A 26,459-nucleotide genomic window follows, 5' to 3' on the forward strand; every position below is an offset into this window, starting at 1 on the left:
ATTAATCTTATAAAATGTTAAGTAAAAGAAAAAACATATTTTATAGGTGTGAGAATTCTAAATTTTCAAGAACTGCTTTTTAGGGGAGCCTGGGTGGCTCAGTGGGTTAAGCTTCTGCCTTCTGCTCAGGTAATGATCTCAGGGTCCTGGGATCGAGCCCCGCATCGGACTTTCTGCTCAGCAGGAAGCCTGCTTTCCCCTCCCCCTCTGCCTGCCTCTCTGCCTATTTGTGATCTCTCTCTCTCTCTCTCTGTCAAATAAATAAAATAAAATAAAATAAAATAAAACTAAAAAAAAAAGAACTCCTTTTTAAAAGAAGGTATTTGGTTATCTAGATGAGTTTCAAAAAATCCTCCTGACTATTAAGTTAGAAGACATATAATTCTCAAAGTTAGAATCTTTAAGATTTGCTAGTGAAAGTACATAAACTTAATTACACTGGAATTCTTTAATGATTAAAGATTTTTTTTCTCACAATGAATTAATCCCACTGAGAAGTAGTTATATTTAGATAAGAGAAGAAACCAGTTGCTGCATGGATTACATAGTGCAATTTCCATAATGGTATTATTTCCCAGGATATCAGTTTGGAAATGAATAGTATGCTTAATTGTATTGAAATTATCTGTCAAAAATGATTTTTAAAAACCCTCTACCAATTAATCAATGTTACAGATAATATTTCAGATTAATCAATGTTAGAGAACTTTTGAAAATATGAAAATTCACCTTCAGAGTAAAGCATTTTACCAACATTCATTCTAATAGATATGTTCGATTGATGAATCCTACTTTGACAGTTCTATCAGTCATCAGATGATTTCTCTGAGTTTTACATATGATTTGTGTAGAATTTACAATGCCAATATTCATCATTAGATCATATTTGCAATCCCTTTAGGAGTCTAAATGGTTCAATGTATTTGGGTGTGTGTGTAATAACTGAATATGTACTAAATGAATATGTGTCACTCAGCACGCTAAGATAAATGACTGATTTAATTTCAATATTAGTAACCAGAGGAGGAAAGTGTTTGAGGCAAAAGAAGACATGAATATTGTCTCCATTTAGTAAACGACTTATTGGAATGTAGGCTGTTAACTAAGAACTAAATACCCTGTAGTTTTCTTTGATGATAATGAGGGAGAAGGGACTGGACTAATCATCTCAGTATTTGGTGTCTACTCAAAAGAGAATAACTAAGCCAAAAAGAATTATATCACACTGTTGATTAAATAAGTATAATAAATTAATTGAATTTATTTCATTTACTTGGAAATGGAAATTTAGTGTACTCTATTTTACATGAATGAGGAAAACACAACAGCATCATTACCCATGATTCTGATTCTGTTGTCTATCAAACATAATTACATCTGTCCTGGTTATCTCACACTGTTGCATCATGTGATGATCAAATAATAGAAATGTATTTAAAGCCTCCATGAGTTTACAACATGCTATACAGATTCGGTGTTCTTGTAAAATTAATATCTGAACTCACAACCATAACATGTTGGTTTATGAATTGTATTTATAATCAACCATGTATATATAACCTAATAGAAAAGAAGAGTGACATCAAAACACTTTTTAAAAGCTTATGTTTTGAGTTCATATGGTGCCTTTTGTTTATAGCCAAATAAGAAAAGCAGAATCTAAGAATACTAGCCACTTTAAAGTGAATGATTGCTAACCTGGGACTTCCCAGGATATAACCTCAAGTCTCCTGTCATCTGTTGTGCAGCAGTCTGAGTATAGCATAATTGAAATAAGAAAAAGAGAAAGTTAATGGAATTTGAAAGTCAGCATGTTGCAAGTGAGTTCTCTGGATATATTGACTAAATCCAACATTGTAATATAACATATTGAACCCGACACTGAATCACGCAAGAACTTGGGTTTCTAATGCTTTCTCTCCTAAAATAGAGGTACACCCTGATCATAGCCTGTTGGTGGTACCAACATACAAATGTTGGGACACATGGAAGAAGCAGAATTGTGACATACAATTATATTCAGTTTTTTGAGTTTTAATGATGATTTGCAATGTGGAAGGTTTATTTCAACTGCTAAAAAAATTCTGAGTCCATGATTATAACTTTTAACCAAGAAGAGTTCGGAATATTCTTAAGGTCAGATGGAGGATGGCTTTAATCCTTTAATAACTGCCTTGCGCCAGATTACTTTTCAAAGATATAAATTGTTCCTTACCAGTGTTCATATTCTAATGGTATGATTTCTAAATATTTTTGTTTTGTAACAGGAAACATGTCATTTCATTAATATCAGATTTTCTCTTTAAAAAAATATTTTCAGTTTAAAGGGCTCTATGGCATATATTAACTTCTTAAAGTGATTTAAGCCGGACACATTTTAAAATGTCCTGACTCTGAGCAGAGCAATAAATAAGTGCTTTTTGGCAAAACTGTATTTGGAAATCACTGTCCAAAGTCTGGATGGATATAGTTCTGGGTTTCTTTAACGTGTTTTACCCTGCCTAAACTTTATTTCTTTTAAATAAAAGATGTATGAATGGGTAAAGGGATTCACATTCATGAAAACTGTAAGGGAATCCTTTTTCAAACTCACTGAGTTGGCTTTCAAGCGGGCACTAATGTGAATTTGCTGAGCAAAAGGAATTATAGTCTCTGATGGGGATTAGAAGGGGTAGAATGGAGAACAGGAATAAGAACAAAGTAAGAATAGATAAGTTGGCTCAAACTGGAGCAAGTACTTTTAGAAAGGAGGAAATCTTCCTGTCATTCCTGCCACCGATCTTTACTGTCACTTTTCCCACAAGCTGGATTGTGGGTTTAAGATGTCCACGAGTCTTGGGGCACCTAAGTGGCTCAGTCAGTTAAACTCCTGCCTTTAACTCAGGTCATGATCCAAGGGTCCTGGGATTGAAGGTCCACACTGCATCTTGATCCCTGCTCAGTGGGGAGCCTACTTCTCCCTCTTCCTCTGCCTGCTGCTCTGCCTACTTGTGCTCTCTCTCTCTCTCTCCCTCTCTGTCAAATAAATAAATAAAATCTTAAAAAAAAAAAAAAAAAAAAGATGTCCAGGAGTCTTGCCCTCTCTTCTTTCCTATCCTCCATCATAATGGAGAGACAACCAAATAAATGTCCACTCCTTGGTTCATTTGTACAAACAGTGTTATGAAGAATCGTCTATACCAAGAATTTATACCTGTTCCCTTCTTAATAATAATGCAATAATATTTTTAAAGGACTTGATTACTAAAATAAGTGTTTTCAACAAATATTGCCAGCTAGTGAGGACAGATTAAAAATTTAAGGTATACATTTCTGGAGTATTCACTTGGGGAATCATTAACATGCCAAGATTTTTTTGGAAGGCATTTCAAAGCTCTGATTCATGTGACTATGTATCCACTTAGAAAGACTGAGAACTAAACTAATATTCTGTCTTGCAAATTAAGTGCTGCAAATACGCAGATATTGCTAAAATAATTTTTAAAATTAAATGACACAATTTCTTACTGAAGTGGAAGATCTTTTCAATTATCTAATAACATGTCACTATGCTTTACAGTAATGCTATTTGTATTTTATGAAATGCTAGTTGCATTTTTTGAAAAAATTTGAGTTATAAAAATCATCAAATAATTAATTCTAGGTGATCAGAGGAGTTTAATGGCTAAAGAATTTAGACTCTTATAATAAGAAACATGTTTTCATATGAAACATTCAGCTAAGGTGCCTTTAAAGCCAATTGCAAATAACTGTAGAACCACACAACAGAATAGGAACCCATCCTTTGATTATGTCTTGCATTTACTAAAGAAGAATGAAATTTCCTTTCCTATTCACACTACCACTGTCATTGTCCCAGCCACATTTCTTGTACACTACTTATCTTTATCATTTTCATCACTTTCCATTACGATAAAAAGAGTAGGTTTGCTCTAGGTTACAGATAGCAGAAGGGTCCTTTAATCTGTTTCTAGGTTGCCCTTAAATGTCACAAATAGAAGAAAATGATACAGGAAGTGATAAATTTTACTGTGGGTGTTGTAATTCTCTGTGTAGTACTCTGGTCAACCGTAACATGGAATCAAGAAACCAAGATGTATTTTCTGACAGAAGTACACCAAAGCTCAGCTGTTCATTTTATTGTACATACTAGGATATGCCATTGAGAAGAAATTTAGAGAAGTCAAAGTTTGATTTATGTACTTATATATGTCAACATAACTTTTACCTACTATGATTACATATTCTTAATTTATAGCTCCTGCAGCTTTCCTGTTTATATTTATTTCTACCTAAATATAACTAAAACCGTTTCAATAGATTGAGTTAATATTGTATTTCATAGACTAAAACTTACATAATTTTTTAGGTTATAAATGAAGTGAACAATAACTTATTGTGTGCAGATAAGTCTTCCTATAAACTCTGTTAAATTTTACAGGCATTTTGTGTCACAGAAAAATATTAATTCGTGATAATTTCTCCATCCCAGTTGCCAGCTAAACTCATTATGCAAAAATTCAAGAAAAAATTCTGAGTGCTAACAGTTCTGTGGGAAAAAAAAAACAAGAAAAAAAAACTTTTGTCACATGGTATTTTAATGGCTTATTTATGCGATTTAGGCAGATTTCTGGATAAGGTGGTATCCTCTCAACTTACTCTTCCTTATAAGCTTTTCCTCCTGAGCAATAATTTTGGATTTACTTCTATATAGGTCCTAATTACAGAAGTAACTGTAATTAGCTGTCTCATCTCAATCTTTGCCAAGAGCAGGGAGATCTCTTTGGACTCAAAACATAGTCTCACAATAAGATGTCTGTGTTTTAATGACTAGAGTTATTCAAGGAAATAACAGAAACACAGACCAAAATTCTGCTTGAAACCCGGACACTTCACAAATGGAAACCCTGTGCTGTTTCTAATGTGTTAAAGTTTTCTCTATTTTTCCTTCTTAATCTGAGAAATATAAAGTTCATTCTAATATCGTACTATTACGGAGAAAACAGCTATCAAACTATCACTAGGGAATGTGTTCTTACAACAAAATAGTCCTTTCACATAAATGAGTGGGGATGGCCTACTGTCAGTGAAGTTTTAGTGAGTTAACTATCCCAGCTTTAATAACAGTGGCTAGAATGGCAGGTCTCTGTCTCTGTGCATTGTCAACTGATAGTAGGAATCATTTAGACAAATAAAATGTGTTTCCCAAAATGTGAAACTTACTAAAAGTAGAATATTAATGATTTTACTAACACTGTACTTTTCCAACATATTTTGCCTTTTAAAGTGTTCTAGAAATAACAGAACTTATTTATTTCTATTTCTAATTCAGAAAGACTTTTCTGACAGATTAAAAAGTAAAAAATGAAAATATATTATGCAATTATAAAATTATAAAAATAATTACTAAGGCAATTACATAGTCAAACCTTAGCATATATATTTTGCCTTCACACCATAAATTGAGACTGCTTTGGAATACATTTTTTAATCATAAAATCTTGATTATCAAACATCAACTACTAAATAAAAACTATCTGTTCAGTCAGAGTTTGACTGATGGCTATGAAAATGAAACAGAATAAGCACCTTTGCTTTAGTAGAACAATTCTACTACAGCATTCTTTAAGAAATAAAATACTCCTGGACACCCTTGGATATAAGGATTCAAAAGTTTAGCACAGAGAACAAAAAGTGTAGTGATAACATTTAATTTCAATTTAAAAACATTCTCTGGATATAATTATGCCACAAAACATGTTCTTTTCTTTTTTTTTTTTTTTAATGTCAAAAGATACCCCTTGCAGAATAAATTGATTTAAATTTCTGGAAAAGTAAAATCAGGGTCTAGCTTTGGCTTCATCATATTCTGGGGTACAAGTACATCTGGATTTTACGTCACACATTGGGACTGACAGCTACACACAAAGACATGCACACATATAAACAAACTCTTCAAGGTATAAATATGGGTCTCTACAGAGGTCCACAAAGGATCCAATGTGGAGTCACATGCTTATCCGTTTAATTCAAAACTTTCCATCTTAGAAGTATGGTATCAAGGGAAAAAATCAAAGCATTTGCGCTGGTGACAGAAAACTTTTTTTTTTTTTTAAGATTTTATTTATTTTACAGAGAGAGAGAGAGAGCACAAGCAGGCAGAGAGGCAGGCAGAGGGGGAAGGGGAAGCAGGCCCCCTGCTGAGCAGAGAGCCTGATGCAGGGCTGGATCCCATGACCCTGAGTTCATGACCTGAGCCAAAGGCAGAGGCTTACCCCACTGAGCCACTCAGGCACCCCAGAAAACTTTTAGTGTGTCACTCAAAGAGAAGGTAGAATTCGGAAAAACCTCAACGTGATTTCTCTTGGTAGTATAGTTAGTATGAATTTGGGGATCGTTCCTTTCTGACATGCAATCATGTTTGTTTCCCATGTACCCTCATGTACACATGAGTATGAATCTATTGACAGAACTGACATTGAACTTAGCTATATGTTTACTAAGAATAGTTATTTCTGAGTGTTCAGTACTTTCAAAGGTGCTTTTCAGTTGTATATATACTTAAAATGCACCCATTCCAATTATTTCTAAAGTTTTCTAGATATATGAGGTAAAATAATTGGAATTATAATTATGCTACCACATGATATTAGACAAATCATTTAATCTTCTCTGCCTTGTTTTTAACTTATTATTATTAACTTTTATATTAAAAAAATCTTTTCTATATTCCAGGTGTTCTTTTCTGGGAAGCTAACTGCACCCTACTCTGAAGATTCATATTGTATTTTTGTAATTTTTACATCTATGCTAAAACACTAAATTTTTATATAAATATTTATTTTGTGGTCATCTGTTCTACCTAAGTTATCTTCAAGGGAAGAAGATATACTCTTCCCAATATTTTTTTTTTCCCAAAGTCCAGTACATAACTAATAGTCACGTGTGTACTGTTTGATAAATAAATAAATATAAACAACAATTTATAATATGGAACATGAGTTATTTTTTTCTTAACATATTTCTTGATTCATTTTTAATGGTTTTTAGATTTGTGGCTCTGAAATTAAGTTTGAATTCCTAAGCTGTCACTATTAGCTTAGAGTAGTAAATCTACTGCAAACCCAGGCAAACGTAGAATAAAATATTCTTAATTAGTTTCCAAAGGATCACCTTTAGTTCTTTTCTTCTCTAATTCTATATAGATTTTTAAAAGATATAAACATTTGGAATAATTTTGGACATTGCTTGTAAGGAAAGAGAAAAAAAAATGTCCTTATTCAACATACAAATGTTTAAGAAAACCTGTTCATTCAGATAAAATACAAATAATGACTGAAAAGCATTTTTCAAAAAAAAGACTATTAAAGCATTAAAATTTCAGATCAGAAATGTTAAGAACGCCATAATAAAATCTGAGTTTGTCTTTTTTGAGTTATCTAATGTAAATGAGAATTAACTTATCTAGGGTAAACCAGATCATAAAAATAAACCAAGAGAAAAATACTATTCCTTTTTTTTCTGCTTCTTTAAAAACATTTTCAGAATTTAGAGATAGCTATATTTGATGAAGTTTATACACCTAATGAAAGAATAACAACCCAATTTAATTTCCATTTATAATTTCTATGATTATGCCAGTTCTTTACATTCAGTTAAAATGCAAAAACAACCATAAATCGCTTTGGCATATAAAAGGGGAAAAAAATCACAATTTAGACATAACTCTAGCTTTATACTATCTTTGCATATTGTAAGTAGATTAAGGGGTCCAGTTGAGGAAAACTTATAAAATTAGATAATGACAAATAACTTACACACGGTTATTTTTATCTTTACTCATCACAAATTTATAATTCAGAGAAACAGAATTTCATACCATCTAGATTCTAAAAGGTATATACTCATTCATAAAATTTTGCCCACAGTGTGGGGATAGTTCCATTTGTACAGGGAACATACTATTGGTGACATAGACACACAGACACCCTCACACATATATACACATAGTCCTTGACATAGACAGACACACAGACACCCACACACATATACATACACACAGTGCTTGAACGGGGCTTCCCAACCTAACTTCTCCTTAGTGTGAGAACTACCATTGTATGCAATAAATAAATATATCTTTCCAAAACCTACAGATTTATATTAATTGCTAAACTATATTTGAAAATCAGGAAATAAATACATCTAAACTACTAACAAGCTGTTCTCTGTTGCCCTTAGTCACCCCAAGGTAGATAAAGAACATCTAAATTTCATACTGATTGGAAGCCAACCAACTTTATCATAGACAAAAAGTTAATTTTAAAGCCTTATATTTTTATCAAGGGAGGGTAGGGATGCGGGTTAAAGGAGAGGTATTACTCTTTATGGGCCAGTAGAATTTATTCATCTATCTTTCTTTATTATTTGAAAGAAGATAAATGAACCTCACCTTAAGGAACATATAGGAAATTCAAGACAAAACCATTTTGATATTGATTAATCAGCAACAAAATTAACTCTGGCTTATCCCTTTGCTCCTGTACCTTTTGAGGCCCTGCCATATAATTAGTTAAGATTTTTGTCTTAAAACAAGAGACAACTCAGTTTGGAGACTTTAAAGTCAAGTTTATATTTTCTTGAATAAGAGTCCCACAAACTCAAATATAAATTAAAAGGTTTAAAAATAGGAAAAGTAGTTGTTGACTCTAATTATCCAGAAGCAAGAAAAAAAAAAAAAAGTTTGTTGCTAAGCCCTCATTTTTGCTTATGGCAAAATATGCCAATAGCTTGAGTGGTTGAATCATTCGTTGGAAACATAAAAGATAACATATTAGTTTTTTGTTTTTTGTTTTTTGTTTTTTTTTGGTACATTACAGTGAAGAAAGCAAGATACTAAAAGCAGCTTTCTGATTTGAAAGACTAATGTCATCAATATGCTGTTTTTGCTCTTTGCCAGGTTAACAGAATTTATTGCAGCAATTAATGCAAAACATATGTGCTGAAGTACCCACATCAAAAATATAATTGTCCCCAACTTAATTTGCTACCTTTCAAAACCCTGTTTTAGCTACCTTTTCTCAATGCCTCCACTTAAATAGAGTACAAGTGTTTTTATGAAAGAGAAGATAAATCATTATAATTTATTTTCTCATCTTAAGTAATTTCTACATTATCTTTTAAGTAGGGAAAGGTTTCCACAGGGAATAAAGTCTACTTTTTAGACTATGTTCTATTTTCTCCATTACTGACTTCTATGACAATTCCTACAGTTAATTCACACTCTATTTTTATTATATAAAACTCATAATAAGAATATTTGTATTATAGTGACCATTGCCTCACAATCTGTGTATGGAATTCCTGACAAAATCTTTTCTCCAGCAGGAGGAAAGGAGTGTTAGAGTGTCAGGAAGGAAAGACAGAGGTAAGAATGTGTGAAGAAAAGGCAACACAGAGATTTTCTTCAATTCCTTTGCCTATATCAACTTTTCTTTACATTATTTTCTTGGTGTGTCCCCTACCCACGCATATAATCATAATTTAGGAGTGAAAAAACTATGCCATTTCTAAGTACTCTTTGAAGCACTTTTTAAAAAGTACTTCGAAGCACAATTTTTCATTCCATTACTCTTGGTATTTCTAAGTTATCTTGCAAAGTCACAGGACAAAACAGCTAGTCACTAGGATTAAGGTTCAAAAGCTAGTGCATTTCCTGAAGAGAAGGATGCCTCCCTCATTCACAGGCATTGGCCTACGTGAGAAAACATATGAAGTTAAAACCAAAAGACAGACAAGAGAGGGCCTGGCTCAGTTACTACTTTATTATGATTTGTTTTCTCAGTTTCCTTAATTGTAACAATGGAAGGTGTTTCGGGGCTGTCTTAATGATTAAATGCGGTCCAGTAAATAGTGAATGATAATGTAGGGTAAAAATCTTTCTAGCCAGCTGAATTCTGTACAATTATTACCACAGTGTTGGGCATGGCACCGGGGCCATATTTAGTCTCGGAATCCCCTGGATTCAAGAATTCTATCTTTCATGAAAAATACTAAAGTTCCAACACAACCACGGAAACATCAGCATCATCCTACTACTAACCTACCTCGATGGCAGGGCTCCCAGAAAAATTCTGGCCCATTCCAAGTTTATTCGCAAAATCGGAACAGGGAAAATCCCGTCTTAATAAAACGGTGCCAATCAAATATGGGGCTGCAGGAAAAAAGAGCTTTCGATTTTGCACTGGGGTGGAGGGTGGGGGATTGGGGGGAGCTTATGGAACATGCCCCTTATGGCTCTCATGAGGGGCCCAACAGGTGGCATTAGTAGGTGGCTTTAAAGAAAACGGGGTTGGGGGGTTCCTCATTTTAGTTTAGCGACTGAAGAACTTAAGGAAAGATCATCAGGAAGACCAGAAAACAGCCCAGAGGTCGGTCAGACAGCAGCAAGCACGACCACTGGGCGTCTCAGGCGCTCCTGTGTGCTCCAAAAGAGCACCAGGTGGGTTCCAGACGCTTTCCCTACACTGCAGGGAGTTTGTTCTAGAAGCCTGCAGAACTGAGTCTCCCTCTTCCACTTGTCAAGTGGTGGCTCCGTGAACACGTATGTGTGGAAAGGAGACCGCGCCACTTCCTGACGCCAAGCTGAAAAGTGTGGCTGGGAGTAATGGCGGGGGGCGGGGGGTGCGCCAAAGATGTCTGGTCACAGTGTCCTGTGAAAGTCAGGACATACCTGGCCCGTCGTAGGCGCTCGCGCTCTCTGGGCGGGCCCGAGCCCCAGGTGAGGAGGGTCCAGGTGGTGAGGCGGTCGCCGCCTCTGCCGGCGCCAGCAGCTCCGCGGCAGCAGGCAGAGGGCGCACGATTACCTCTCGCCCGCCGGGTCTCCAGCCCGCGCTCGGTTTTGGTAACTTGGCGCTGTCGCGCCGCTCTCATTCCCCCTCCGCCCGGCAGAGAGCCGCGGGCCCCGCCGCCCGGAGGAAGCCCGCAGCAGCGGGAGTTCAGCCAGAGCCCGCCGCCCGCCCGGCCGGCGGGAGGCGGGGGCAATGGGGGGGGGGGGCGGTGGTTTGCGGCCGCCTGGCGCGGAGACGCTCGCGCACAAAGAACCACCCGCCTCCGGGAGGGCTGGGGCTGGGGGACGCAGACCCGGAATTGAGTTTTTATGATTTGATCTTTAAGCAAATGCAGAGAGTAAGAGTAATGAATTGTTGGGAGACCCCGTTCCCCCCCACCCCCGCACCACTGAGCCTGGTTCTGCCGGCGAATTAGTTTGCAGTTTAGATGCCCTGGTGGTGGGTGTGGTGGCCGCGAGGAGCGCTTGCTCATCTCTCAGCTGCCACACTGAAATCACTACCCGCGAAGCCCGGCTTCCCCCTAAAATTTCTCAGAGCACACGTCTGAAGGGTAATCGATATTGTATCATCAAATGTGGGAGGCGTAACGCGAGGAAAAAGAAACGCCGCCATCCCCTTCTGTGACCACCCCAGTCCCCACGGCTAAGATTGTTCACAACAGTTTGTTTGTACAGTGCTGCCACTTGTTTTCCCCCTCCTTCCTCGCCTATTATTCTGACTTCACCATGTTGGTTTGGATTATGTGGATTTTCACCCTTTGCTTTGACTGGAACAGCAGGACATGGGTTAGAAAATGAAGGGAGGGAGGGGGCTGCACACTAAGGGCTTCCAGTTTAATAACATCACTCCAAGTTGGAGGCTTTATTTGCTGAACTGGTTTTGATTCCATCCACCCTCCACATGCATTTGCCCAGGCATCCAAAGGAGGAAGCATTCTTTGGCGTACACTCTTAAAACTTTCCTGGATAAATATTTTCTTCTGGGGAAAATCAAAAGTTGTATAACCTTTAGAGAAGAAACAAACAATGCAATCCTCCCCTGCTTTTTTTTAAGTGTGCAGGTTTTTAGGGTTTTAATAAAAATTGATTAGCCAGATGTTTCAAGTGATAAGTATTTTATTTTAAGCAAAATATTTATATATTAACATTGGTTTTAGAACCTTTGCACGTCTCTACTTCCCCATCTTTCCAATCAACTTTTTATTTTCTTTTCACTTGCAAAGACTTTTTTTCTTTGTGATCGACCACCCTTTTTTATTTCAGAGAAGTCTGGTAGGAAGCAAACTAAAACTTGCTGACTTTCAGACTTTTCCAAGAGAAAACCTCCTGCCAGATTTCAAGAACTACCTGATACTAGGCAGTTTGTAAAGGACCCAGAGACTGAACTTAAGGGGAGCAGTGCTCCCACACCCCGATTCCCACCAGGAGTGTCTTCCTAGTTTGATTTGTGGCTTGGGATTCTTTGCATTTTATAAAAGTCACATTACTTTTATTTCTAAAGACATTAGGAAAGAATTGTCTAAGGCTTTCAAATTTCTGAGAAGCAAATTTCAAGTCCTACTTTTTGGTATACCTGGATGAATAACATAATGAAAGTTTCACACCACCAGTCATCCCTTTATTTGAACAATCTGTGGAAAGCTACTTGTCCACTTTGTAAGAGCCCTGCACTGACCCTCTCTGTTGATAAAATCCAGATCTCTGAAAACAGAACCCAAAACGAGACACCTGCATCTGTTTTTCTAAATCTTTTAATGAACAGGAATTAAAAGAACAAGGTTTATTAAATGTTTTAAAGGAAAAGGGTGTATCTTAGAAAATAAAGTTGAGGATCTTGACAGAAAATGATTTGTAAATTTAGTGTTCTTCCAAGATATACATATTTCCCCTTACATCTAGTATCTGTGCCAAACAAAATCACTGGGAATGACTAAAATCAAAGGTAACCCAAATCACAGATTTCTTAGTAAGTGTCTGTAAAAACTTATCAGGTTTTGATGATTTGTGGAAAGTTTTATTAATATTTACTTGAAGATTTTATGATTTGGAAAATGTAACTCTCAAGAACAGTCCTTGCTCTTTCCATTTGCGTTGAAGTTAGTAAATCAAATATACTGTGAAAATATGTTTTGCCTTTAAAAATCCTTTGCATATGTAACCAATTATTTGATATTTAAAAATTGCATATATTTTATTTCAGACAAATTCCAAAGCTTCAGAAACAATCTTAACATTTAAGGTACTTTATAAAGAAAGTTACTGTGAGAAGCTAATAGAAGTGAGGGTGTTAAAAAACACACCAAAATTTGAATATTGACATGTAGATAATATATTAATACAATAAAGAATTTTACTAAATCTTTTATTTAAGGATAATAAGTTTCTTAAGAGTCAAGGTGAAACTACTAATTGTTTACATGAGCAAGGCACAAACCATAATTATATTCAATTAATTAAGAAACTTCACATGAAACTTCCTAAACCCACTAAACAATGTTAAAAAAATGCCTTCAAGTTTTGATTGTTTACAATATTTTGTTTAAAATTGTTTACATTAATTTTAAGTGCTTTTCATTTTTGCTCCCAACATCTAGCATTTCATGGAAAATACAACTTTATATAAAATGTAACCATGATGTAACACGTGGCAATGGCGTTCTATTATATGTAGTTTCCCTTGTATAGTTTCAGTTGTTTCTGAATTATAAATATATCCAATTGAACTTAAATCTTAAAATAGGCAGAAAAGTGATATCAACTACAGTACCAACAATAAAGTATAATTTTGAAAACTTGATAGCTGGCTTGTATTTATAAATCTATTGTTAATGCCAGAACATTTTTTGTTTAAAAGAATTTTTAATTGCTCACTTATGACAAGGACTAGAATGGTGTAATGGATGAAATGGAAGAGTGAGGAGAATGGACATTTTTCCCCACTTGAATTATTATTATCAATATTAGTTGGGAAGATACAGATTCAAAATGAATTAATTTCATGATAGATTTTGAGAGGTTACAAGAAGTTTCTTTCCGGCACAATCAAAATATTATCGTAGCAATTCAGGTTGTCAGTAAAAGCTTAAACAAATTTGCTGATAATCCTGTTAATGACCTAGGTCAAGTGTTAACTGTTGTGGGTTATAAAATAGTGAAATTAAGGTTTCTCCTACCTCCAGGCAAATAGCATAGTTATAACTATTGGTGGGTGAGGGTAGCTATTAGGGAAGCTATTAAATTACGAAAATGTATAATGCATTCAATTATTTAGTCTAGCATGATGAAATGCTATTAAAAGCAAATGTAAACCCTCTTCAAAAAAAAAAAACACCTATAAAGATATGACAGCTTAGTCTTCATAAATATTTCAATCACAATGTATTATTATTTGAGGATAAGTGTTTATATATGAAAAGTGATGCCAATTTATAGTGTTTGTTAAAAACGGAATAATCCATTGTTTAAATGTTTGTCTCTAACATTTGCTTAGTAGTCAAAGGGAAGCATACAGTGTTCATTTGCAAATTTTACTTTTAAGCTTTGAACAATCACATAGTCGCCTCTAGTACTTAGAAGATTTATGTTCAGTAAAATACATTTCAAAGATAGTGTCCCAGCCACTCCAATAAAAGTCTCCCAAAATAAGTAGTATACAAATATGCAGATTTAATTTTATTTACTTTTATTTTGAAAACTTTGATTTCCAATGTAAAGAGCTCTATGGGTAAATGTTAATCAAATTTACAAATGCTTCTGGATAGAAAAATGATTCAGTGCTTATGTACTGATGAATTTGCAGTACATTCTCCTCAGACTCCTTCAAATGTAAAAAAGTATTTAAAGAGAATACTTTATCCATTGCTAAAGAGATTGATATTTCCATTTTATAGCAAGTTTTTACCTCTTTGCAAAGTTATTTTTATTTACTATTATGATCATCCATTTGGGATCAGAACAGGGACCAAATATATGAAGTTCTTAAATAACACGTAGTGTAGCAATGCTATTTTACCATGAGTAGTGATTTCCCATTGGAAGTCTTTTATTGGTGTGTCATGTAAACAGAGACCTGATAAGATTTTAACAATATTCTATGCAGCTTTAATAAAGTTTCTATTTAAGTAGAGAGGCCAATTGTTACTTTAAGCAATCATTGAAATTACGAATAATCTATTAACGTTGAGGAGGCCAGTGATAGACAGTATCACCTGGCATCATTTTCTTGAAAGTATATTAGAAAGTTATTGGTAACTGGATTAATAAAAGGAAAGTTCAGATGAAACTTTTTCTAAGTTTTTTTTAACTTTATAATCATATGCCCATGGCATTTTAATATTGATATTTGACTACCAGACCTCAAATTAAAAGAATATCACACAAGGGAAAGCAATTAACTCAATGGCTTGGTTTTGTTACCTTTTAATTATATCATGTCTAACTTCATAATAGATTGTGAAATAAATTCTAAGAAATTTTATTAGTAGGTTCCTAGTAAACTTTCTTTGGTGTTGAAATAAAATATTTAGCATAGTATTTTAAATACAATTTAGTATTTTATATCTCAGTTCTCAAAATGTATACCAAAAGCTATATTAAACAGATTCATCTTATCATTATTACTTCCACTCAATATATGAATTTTCAGAAGCATTTTACTTTCTATTCAAATGATATTGTTAGAAGAATTTCATGGAGATTTTGGCACATACTTGGAGTTTTCACTTTTCATGTTGTTCAACTCAACTATGAAGACCTAAGCTATTGCATTAATATTTAAAATTTCACTCAAATATTACTCAAGTTAAATCATTCATTTTAAATTTTGTTTCAAAGTTTCCCTTCATGACCTCAGGAGGGAAAGGAGACATTACCCATAGGACATGATCTGGAAAGAATAATGCCAGGAACAATGGATAAACTTTTATCCAAACAAATTAAATGTAATTGTGTCAGTGTTCTGCATATAGTTCCCTTTCTATATACATTCCTGCCTGCATAATCATATATACATTATATACTGAAACATATACAATGTGTGGCTTAAAAGAAATTTACATTTGATTATTCCTGTTTCATTAAATTAATTTGCAGTAATTTTATATAAGCATGAATAAGTTTCAAGGGTCCTTTTTTTCTCTTGCAGTTTACTGAAAGGTCATGTTTTCCACAAAAATACTGACTCTCTCAGCTCTATCCCTGTGCATTATTAATTCAGTAAAATCCATTATCTAACTAGTTTATAAATATTCCATCTGGAGAAATACAATTTATCATAGCAGTATGGGAATAATATTGTTAGACTTCTAGTTATTGTCAACTCTTGAATATCTTCAAAAAATAGGATTAACAACACTAATTTTAGCTTACGGATATATTACTCATTATACTAATGATACTCTTGCCTTTCATTCAATAAAAAAATGACTGGCCATTACTTTCAAATAAAAATTTTAATTTTATTTGTAAAAAAAACAAAGTCACTTATAGGTGATCCAATGATTTTCTTGATCCTTATATTTTAGAATTTTCACTTTCCCAGTTAAAAAAAAGACACAGAAAAAGACACGTCAAATTGATAATGGCAGTCACTAAGGAAAGAACAAAATTAAAGTGCTCTATTAGCAGTGAAAGTAGGTCACCAAATATGAAAGGCAGTTTTTAGATCTAATTAAAAAGTTCCTAATGTTTTGAGTATTTACTAGTCTTTTTTAGATAATGCACACAGTATACAACAGTGTTGGCTTGCCAATATATTTTTAGTGACAAAATAGATAAAGAAGCATTTTCACATCTTGCTCAGTATTGCTAAATTGCAAAACATTGCTAAATGTTATTGTCATAAGTTCAAAATGATTAAAAGGAAATCAAAGTTGCAAGTATTGCTTTAAAGCACTCATTATTTAGAGAACTTTGTCTTAAGAGTCAGTGATTGTATTCACAAATCATTAGGAATAGATCACAAAAGGTATACATGAAAAAAGCAATGTATCCATCAAATACACAATCTTATATAGGAAGCATTCATGTCCTCAATATTACATTTGCACTTTAATCCATTGAAAAAGAATGAACACCCCTTAGAAGGAAAATAAATAACCCAACATCAGGAAATGCCATTTGCTGCATATGGACATTCTTTCTTAATTTGTTTTTCAGTTATTTACTATACCTACCCAGAACTTTTCACTTTTCAGCAAATATGTTCCCTTATTTGTATATAAACCCTAAACAAAGAGAATCCAACCTAAGCTTATTGTAATTCCTGCAAATATTACTTATGTTAATGTGGCATATGCTGCTCATTAGAATCTTTACCATAGAGCAAACCATCGCCTGGCGGGATACACATCACTTCAATACAGCATTGCAATATAAACACCCACACACCACAATACACACACACACACACACACAAGCACACACACACCATCAGTTTCAACAAACTCTGATTTCCCTTTAGTCCATTCATAAATGCCACGATCCTAAGTAGGAACAACCTGTCATTACCTTTAAACATACTAAAGAATCTAGCGAGGAGGGTTTAATTTTCTTTTAAACTTCTCAGAGTACTACATGGTCATAATTAGAAATAAAATACTGCCATGGCTATTTGGCAATTAACATCGTGGGTTGTAAAACTGGAGGATCTTTCTTTCAGGATCTTTCTTTCTTTCTTTCTTTCTTTCTTTCTTTCTTTCCTTTCTATCTGCTTTAAATTGACAAACAAGGTAATTGTTTGAACTGGTATTAGAGTAAAAACACATTTTAGGTTTAGGCAATCCAAAATTCTCTCTTAAAGTCTTTTAGAAGACAGCAGAAAATAAAAGCACATCTTTAGTTTACTCTCAGAGGAAACTGCTTTATGCTGAGGCACCTTAAGGACCTGAAAAGGTTTCAGTGAGAACGTGCTTTGAAGAGCGTTAGCCCTTCGGGGCAGGGCTGTTTGCTGTACCTGGCTTACCTTCATTGGAAGGTTGGAGAATCAGTTCCCCGAAGCAGTAGAGAATGGAGCAGCTGAGAAGGAGGAGGATGGAGAGGTGACAATCCATGTTGCTGGTGCAGAGGGCAGTGAGAGGAGCATATCTCCATGAAGCATGCCACTGATGTGAGGGGGAGCGCTCTGATTGCTGGAGAAGTTACCATGCTCCGCTCGCAAGCTGATGTCAAGTTTGACACTGGAGATAAGGAGGAGTCTGGCTGCCTTTCCTCGAACCTCGCTCAGGGACTTCCCTGGGTCCTAGTGCCGTCGGAAGCGAGCGCTGTAGAGGAACGCACAGCACGCGGAGGAGCCTCGGAGATTCGCAGACTGCTCTGTGAGCAAGGGGTGGGGCTGCGGGGGGAAGGGTGCGCCGCCAATAGGCAGGAAATCCAGAAGTTGTGATGGGGCAGTGGTAGAGAGCGGTGGAAGGTAGGGAAAAACACCCGCTCTTTATTTCCAGTGAAAAGCAACTATTTTATTGTTTGCTATACATGCTCTGTAGGTTAATTCCCTGAAGAAAGCAGAAAGCCTGATAGGAGTGTCATATGGCAGTGTGAGTAGAAGAGAAAGTGAAATGCCAGAAGATGTTTGTATTATAAGAACAGGAGACTTTCACTTAAAAAGAAAAAAAAAATCAAAGATGATTGTATAATTCAAAGGAAAATTAGGATTATTCCTTCACTACATTCAATATAATCATAACTCTTATGAGTCCTTTGTGGTGCAGAAGGACAGTACCACACACCCCAGATCAGGAAGTCTTTTCAGTTCTGTACCAAGTGGTATCAGGGCTTTCAAATAGATTTGGCACAGGGATTTCGATGTACATTGGATATACTTTAATTTTCCAAACTGGGGAGTAACCTTCACCATGAACAAACCTAGAAGTGAACAAACCTAGCCCCAAGAATAGCTGCTGGCCAGCATTTATTTTTTTCTGTGCTGTGGGTATAATACAAATCAAACCTGAAGTTCTTGACAGCACATTGCTACCCCTCTCCCTCACCATCCCTGTTAAGATCTCTGGGTTCTATGAGATAAACATGGCATAATTCACAGCTCCACTTTCGGCTTTTCAGCCACTTCCAATCTGATAATAGTTGGACACTGTTCTTTAACATTCCAAATCCAATGGCTAAATAAAGTGTCCTGGCACTTTCTCACTTTACACCATAGCTAGAAATGATTTCTCTTATTTCCAGTTCCCTTGTTGGATAATACAATTGCAATCTATCTCAGCTGAATAATTTTGTGATTTATATTTTGAGAACTATCCTCACTTATCTTTAAAACATCCCCCAGAAAATGATTACTCAAATATCTTCCTTCTCATCTATCTTTTCCTATTCTGAACAGAAAACAAGACTTACATTCCTTGCACAACTCCAGAAAGTAAAGATAGGTTGACAACTTTAAGATCAGTGATCAATTTTAGAGCACTAAGTTGTAGAATCTACATAAGGGTTTGAAAAGGCCTTGCTAATAACATATTCATTTCACAAACACGACGTTTTTAATGAGAGAACACAATTTTCACATGAATTGAAATTAAGAGCTTCTGAGAATAGCTTGTTGGCTGGGGTGGGGGGGTTGGGAGGTGGGTTGAGGAAGTGAGAGGAAGAGTGGCCCTGCTCACTTTCTATGTATGCCTTGTTACTTTGTATCTCTAACTTCTTCCCACATTATGTCACCGGAGGCTGTATAACCCTCTTCAAGTGCCAAGTCTGTCAGAATTGAAAATAATGACAGATACTGAACAGAGGACTCAGATAATGGTGACTCTGGGATTTTTTTAAAGTTGCAACACAATTTTAGTCTTTCCATAAGGCACAGTTCCATTGTTCTAGGATTAGATTAGATTTTTCTGAAACTTGAAAGAAAATAAAGTCTTATTTGGAATGGCAATTTATATACATTTTGGAAAAATATGCCAATGTGCTGATATCCACATACATTGGCTTCCCCTCACACTATTCTCTCTTCACAATTAACTGCTGTCACTGGGGAAAGAGGCATTCATGTTTGAAGGAAACTACAATAGTGTGAAAATGGGTAAGAAGCAATTCTTGGCCTGGGAATATAATATAAACAATACAAGATCTCTCAATTATAGACTCTCTAAATCAAGAGACATCAAACAATAAGTAAAGAATTTCCACAATCTGAAATACTTATTAAAAATGCATATCTCTCTGCCCACACAGATTTACTGAATTAAACCTCTGAGGCTGGGACCCAGGAACCTGCAATGTGACAAGCTCCTCAGGAGATCCTTGTGGTGATCCTAACATTTGAGAACCACTGCTGAGTGTGAAGAGGGAAAATCAGAAACAGAATGACGAGATCTGAAGCAATTTTTTTTTTTCTGAAGCAATTTTAAAAGTAAAACTAAAGTACTATGAGCTGAACTACAATCTAGTAAAAAGAAAGAAAACACAAGATGAAATTAAAATACATGCGTGAGGTGAAACAAACCCAAAGAAAATCTGGATTTGGGCTTTGAGGAAGAGGGCGATGACCAACCTCTGCAATGTTTAGTTCACCTAATATTTCAGTTTAACAGGATATATTTCAGTTTAACATGTACCTTATCATGTGCTAGACACTGAGGGTAAAATCATGAAGAAGACCTTGTCTCTGTCCTTTAAAACAATTTAGAATCACATTATGGCAAGTGTTAGATAGAGGTAGAATTTTTTATAGTGTGGGATGGGGGTTGGGGACAATTCAAGTTAGGGGTTAAAGGATATTCCTCTAAAGGAATAGATGGCGATTGGCATAGAAAAGATTTTATTTTGAAGAGAAGAGTTCTGAGAAGAGAGACTATATTTGAAAAGCATGCTTTCTGGAATAAATAACAAATGCCTCTATTACTGGAGCATAGATTTTTGAGGTGAGGTGAGAGGGTATGAAAAAGAGGAGGCAGGAGGGATAGGAAAGAGAAAGGTGAAAAAGAATTTTGTGAAGCCTTCTAAGGAGCTTGGGCTTGAAAGTGATATGGGACGGAAGAGAGACCTGCTCAATTTGCATTTTAGAAAAAGATCATTTTGCTGGGCAATTGGGTGGTTCAGTTGGTTAAGCAGTTAAACTTCTGACTCTTGATTTCAGTTCAGGTCATGATCTCAGGACCCTGAGATCAAGCCCCACATCAGCCTATTCTCTCAGTGGGGAGTCAGCTTGTGATTCACTCTCTCCCTTTCCCTTTGCCTGGCCCCCCACCCCGTGCTCATCCTCACTCTTACTTTGTCTCTCTAAAATAAATAAATCTTAATAAAATAAAATAAAAATTAAAAGATCATATTGGCATATTTAAGTGGGGGAGAGTAAAGAGGAAGCAAAAACACCAGTTAGGAGCCAAGAGACCAAATGGAATCCCTTTGCAACAGAATAGCCAGTATCATGTGGTGATAGAAGTGAGGCTCTAGAATCAGACTAAACTGGTGACTGCCCTTACTCTATTACTCTTAGTAAAATTCTAATAATAATAGATCCTCCCTAATAGGGATGTTGTAGGATTAGATAAGATTTAGAATGGTACAGATAAAGTCTAAGCCTAGTGCTTGACACATTAAAAACATCTCATACTTTTTTTTTTTATCTTGATCTAGAAGAGAGATCTAGAAGGTATGATGTTGAACACTTCATAATAGATTGATTACAAGAAATGAGGTGGATGGAAGTTTCTAGGAGGCCTTTCAATCTCTGGCTTGAGGGAGGGGGTAGTCAGGAATGTGAAAGCAAAGATGGGCATGAGGTAAAACAATTTCTATTTTAGGTGTATCTACATAAAGTGGCCCAAGGAAAAGTCAAGGATAGATGAACTACTAGGAGACAAAGACCTTCACTGGAGTTCTTCTTTTGGGAATAATTTCCTTTGCAAATAATTACTATTAAAAAAAATAGGTTCATCCACAAAAACCAAGTGTTGGCAGAAAGATGAGTTGGCCATGGATGAAAGAAACCCTAGCATATACCAATACTTAAAGGACAGGAAGAAATAGAGAATAGAGAGCTAGAAGAGATGAACATATCACTAAAACTTTTTAAGGGTTTCACAAAGAATTCATGGCCAGTAGTGCATGCAAGAAAAATATTCAATAAAATATCGACTGAATAGTGACAGCTGGATTTGACAGCCAAAGATTTTGATGACTTGGGTGGTTGCAGTTCTGGAGGAGTAATTGGGCAGCACGTAAACATTGAGCTGAGGGAGTAAATAGAGAGTGAGGAAGTAGAAAGATAAATGTACGATTTTTTCAAGAAGGTGAACTTAAAGGAGAAGGCATGCCTAGGAAAGGAAAAAGCAAGAGGTGATGAGAGTACTAAAAAATGGAAGAGGGTGGCAAGATTCTTCTCTCATGTGCTTGGCTGACCAGTGATACAAATAATTGACAAGAACTTTGGTGGATCAAATTTGGGGTATGGAGAAAAGGTGGGGAAATAATGGCTTCTGTGTAGGACATGGCAAGATGCAAGTGTAGTTAATCAAGCCAATAGTTAGAAGATAAGCCCAGAAGGGAAGGCAGGTTAGACACTGCAAGTTAAACAATCATTAGTGAATTGGTAATAGCTTAACCCATTGGAATAGATGAAATTGTCCAGCAGGATCACAAACAGTCATAAACGTAAACAGTGGGGGAGAATCAATTCTCTTAAATAAAATATTCAAAAAGCAGACAGAGGATGTATAATTACCAGAATCAATTGAGTAGGAGTAAATGTTATAAAATAAAGTTAAGAGAGAATGAGTTTGGAGATGGTAAGACAGATGAAAATTTCAGAAAGGGAGAGAATCAACAACAACAACAACATCAACAAAAAAGATTTTTTCAGTTAATGGAAAGACCAAAGGACTGGGAATCCCCACCTAGAAAATCATACTTAGAGCTGCAAAATTCTTTAGAGCATATCATTTTACAATTAGAGAAAGACTAAAACATTAGTGACTTCATTCTGTTCACACGGTCAAAGACAACAATAGAGAAAGTATCTGAAAGCTCTTGCCAGTATGCAAAGAAAACATTAGAAAAAATACTTATGAGGAACTTTATAGGAAATCTTCCATTACCTAAGTGTTCGAGGCTGATTAGAATAGAATAACCCAGGAAAGCTTCTTGAAGTGTTGTGATTTTTTGGGACAGTGACTAAACTTTGGACTTGAAAATAGTCACAGTAGGTTGCACAAATTAATTTGCTGTATTTTAACTAATATCCACTGAATTAACCTATCTCTACTTTAAACATGCAAGTTTATGCTATCAATATAAAAATGCCTGAATTATTAAAAAATGCTAATTGTAAGTTACAAAGATTTCATTTGATTTTTATAAAGTCGTCAAAAGGAAAGTAAAAAAAAAAAATCAGAAATGTGTTTTGCTTGTCAGGATCAACCAGTGCTATTCAAAACATTCTATTACACTGACTTTTATAACTACCTCTGAAACATTTCTCCATTTTAAAAAACAGACTTTACTACTACGATTACTTCCTAATCTTCCATTTCTCTTCCCAAAATACCGTCAAAATAAGCCAAGAGTTCATCTTAAAATCTAAGGAAAACATCCCAAAGTTCTGAGCAAATTCTGAGCAAGAGCACATGGAGTTTGAGGTGGTGGGGGAGTGAAGGAGCATTTGGCTGAAACAGAACCAATTTCATAGAACTTTTGAGTCCATTTTTTGAGAAATAATCATATATATTTACACACATACATTGTATATATACACTCACATACATACATGCACATGCGGAGGAAATACTGTATTGATATTCTACCCAATAATGTTTTCTAGAATGGTTTGTCTCAATCTTTAACAGGCAGAAGATTGGGAGTTTGTAAAAATGCAGACTCTTGACTTTGGAAATCAAGCACAGAGCCTGAGATTCTGTATTCCCGCAAGTTCCTTGCACCATGTCTTTTGAAGGTCTGATAATACTTTGCATAGTAGAGTTCTAGAATACATAGATCTTGTTTGGATAAATTAGTATAAATATGTAGATATCACATAAATACAAGCATAAACATATTAAAAAGTCAGATGGTAAAAATAGGTGAAATACATGGTCCAATGGATTCAACTTAATCTTTCAGTAAATTTCCAGATAAACCTAATGCTCCCACAAACTAGTTAGATAATACTGTAATACGCTAAATCACTCTCTTCTTGTAGGTAAGTAGTCAAGACTAATTCACCATTACTATGAATTCTAACTCTGCTTTTATCTAAATCACTCTTGTAAGCATCTTATAATACACTGATCTGCCTTGTTATTGGAGTGTTTAAAGGGCATGAACTACCCAATATTTTAAGTTCTTTAATGACAAAATAAATATCAAACATTATCTAGAAGAGAGAAGATACTGCTCAACACAAGAATGTATAATAATCTCTTTCATTTTATTTTAGAATATGTTGAATATGTGATAATTACAGTTTGATAATAATTTCTCAAGGTATGTAATTGAGGCCAAATTTCAACTATCCAAGGGGATTTGCAAAGCTTAACCTGCATAAGAAAACCATTGTAAAAGCAAACCCATGACTTAATTCAAAATGAATTTGTGTTTACAAGTACTAGGACATTTATCTAAAAATGAAAAATTAATGTCCCTTATTTCTAATGGATTAATTTTAATTACAAAATAGCATTTTAATTTTCTTGATATACTGATAGGTAGTTCAGTAAAACAAGTATTAGGAATATGGCTTAATGATGTCATATATATATCATACATATATGATTATGGCTCAGGCAAAAATGTAGCTGCAACCAGAGTAATTTTCAACAAAAAGCAAAAAGTGATAAAGGATTATTAACTAGTCCATGAATGTGTTTTGAGAACACATGGCTTCAATTTTGTTTCTCAAGTATCTTGTAAACCTGAACATAAAATAGAATTACTCAATACAGAAAAATTAACTGATTATGTGCTTGTCTAACCATAGTCATCTATTCAGCTGGGAACCGGAAAAATAATCCATATTAAGTCATAGGGATCTTATATTCAACAGTGTCAAACATTTGTGATTTTTCACGGATGCTCTTGTTTCCACAAGTGCCCAAATAACCTCACCTGCTTTTCCAATTTGTCCCCTGGACTGTGCTGTGGGTCAGTGATCCCTATTATGTCATGTCAATACAGTGGTTAAATAATGATAAATAATTTAAAATGTGGCAGGTAATCCACATCTTAATGTCAATCACCTTTACCCATACAGCATTTCCCAAATTAAAACGGAAGCTAAACTCAAGTTTTTATAAATCCAAATATGTTTCCTTAAATAAAAATTATGTATTTTGCATATTTATTTGAAGCTCAAAGGTAACTGAATTTTAAAAATAAATCAAAGTCAAAGGAATTGCTCCTAAAACATTTAAATGTAATTACAAATAAACTAATGACATCATTTTTCTTCTAATAAAATAAGATACCTCCTCCAGTTCCTAATCATAGCAATGAAAGGATTCAAAATATGCGTGTTGTATTCTTATTATTTCAAGTGTACTCACTTAGCAATGTCTATTATTTAGTTAGTTTGGGCTCAAATAATCAACAGTTCTTTTTTGAAACCCTTGTACAAGTAAAGCCCCGAGTAAAAGAGTGGACCTCTTTAAAATCACTTTAGTATACAATAAATTTACAAGTCACACTCACATATAAGAATCTTGTCTGTTGGAGGTACATCACATCGAAACCCATGAAAGGTTGATGTCATGTGCCAGTACTCACTTCACTCGATTTCATGAAAGATCTAGGATGTTGCTGTAGGCCATGCACTCCACTAGAGGGCTCTGCAGAAGCAGCAGCCACTGCGGCTGAAGATTCAGGTGTGTAGATCAGCTCATTGACAAAAAGCACAGAGGTCTTCCTGGGAGTTAGCACAACTTTATTTTTAGGTTTAGTTTGATTGGTCTCCTGATTGCTAGTAATTAAGAAGGGTTATGGAGGCCTAGGTGTGAGTTTTATCTGCTCATACAGCATTCTTTTACTTCCCTTATCTGGACCCAGTGTTGAATTCATCATAACACTAAAGAATCAAGAAAACAAAGAATCACATTTGATTTCTGGTCTAAAGAAACCTATTCATGTCTACATTAACAGGTGTTGTTGAGATAAGTGATACAATTTCTTCTTTATGATTCTCTCTTCCACACAGTTTCCTTGTTAAACTTCTGCATTGAAATGGACAACGAGAATATGTGAATGTGAGATTTGCAGTATATTTGAGATGCTTTTAGCAAAATATGAGTGAGTAAAATTTACTGAAAAAGTTAAAGGAATATGGTGAAAGTGACAGTGACACAGGATCTCCAAAATGGATAGTCATGTATATGGCACCTAGGGTGGACAGAAGACAGGCTCACCTGTAGTATTAATGGTAAAGGTGCAGCTGAAAGCAACAACTATAGCAAACACACAATAATTTGGTTTCAGCACTTTAAATTTGTAAGCTTACATCTTTAAGAAGGGAACCAAATAAAAATGTATAGACCAAATATTCTAATATCCTTTTTTTTTTCTAATATCTTTTTTAGACAAAAGTATACCTGATGTTCCTATGGAATGTGTCTAACTCTCATTAGTAAAAGTGACACCCCATCATGATTTTCAAGAGAGACATGATACAATCTTT

The 26,459-nt window shown here is 35.0% G+C and overlaps 1 protein-coding gene across 1 annotated transcript in view; it reads right to left on the bottom strand.

Moving 5' to 3' along the window:
• Window positions 1-17,895, bottom strand: part of LOC111148166 (EPH receptor A3) — a 378,938-nt gene extending 361,043 nt beyond the window's left edge. Inside the window, exon 1 of the mRNA XM_022504614.1 lies at window positions 17,808-17,895. Coding sequence (XP_022360322.1) covers window positions 17,808-17,895 — 88 coding nt within the window. The remainder of the gene's footprint in view (window positions 1-17,807) is intronic.
• Between the last annotated feature and the right edge of the window lie 8,564 nt (window positions 17,896-26,459).

Source organism: Enhydra lutris, unplaced genomic scaffold (genome assembly GCF_002288905.1).
Source record: "Enhydra lutris kenyoni isolate GAN:26980312 unplaced genomic scaffold, ASM228890v2 scaffoldscaffold2, whole genome shotgun sequence".
NCBI lineage: Eukaryota > Metazoa > Chordata > Mammalia > Carnivora > Mustelidae > Enhydra > Enhydra lutris.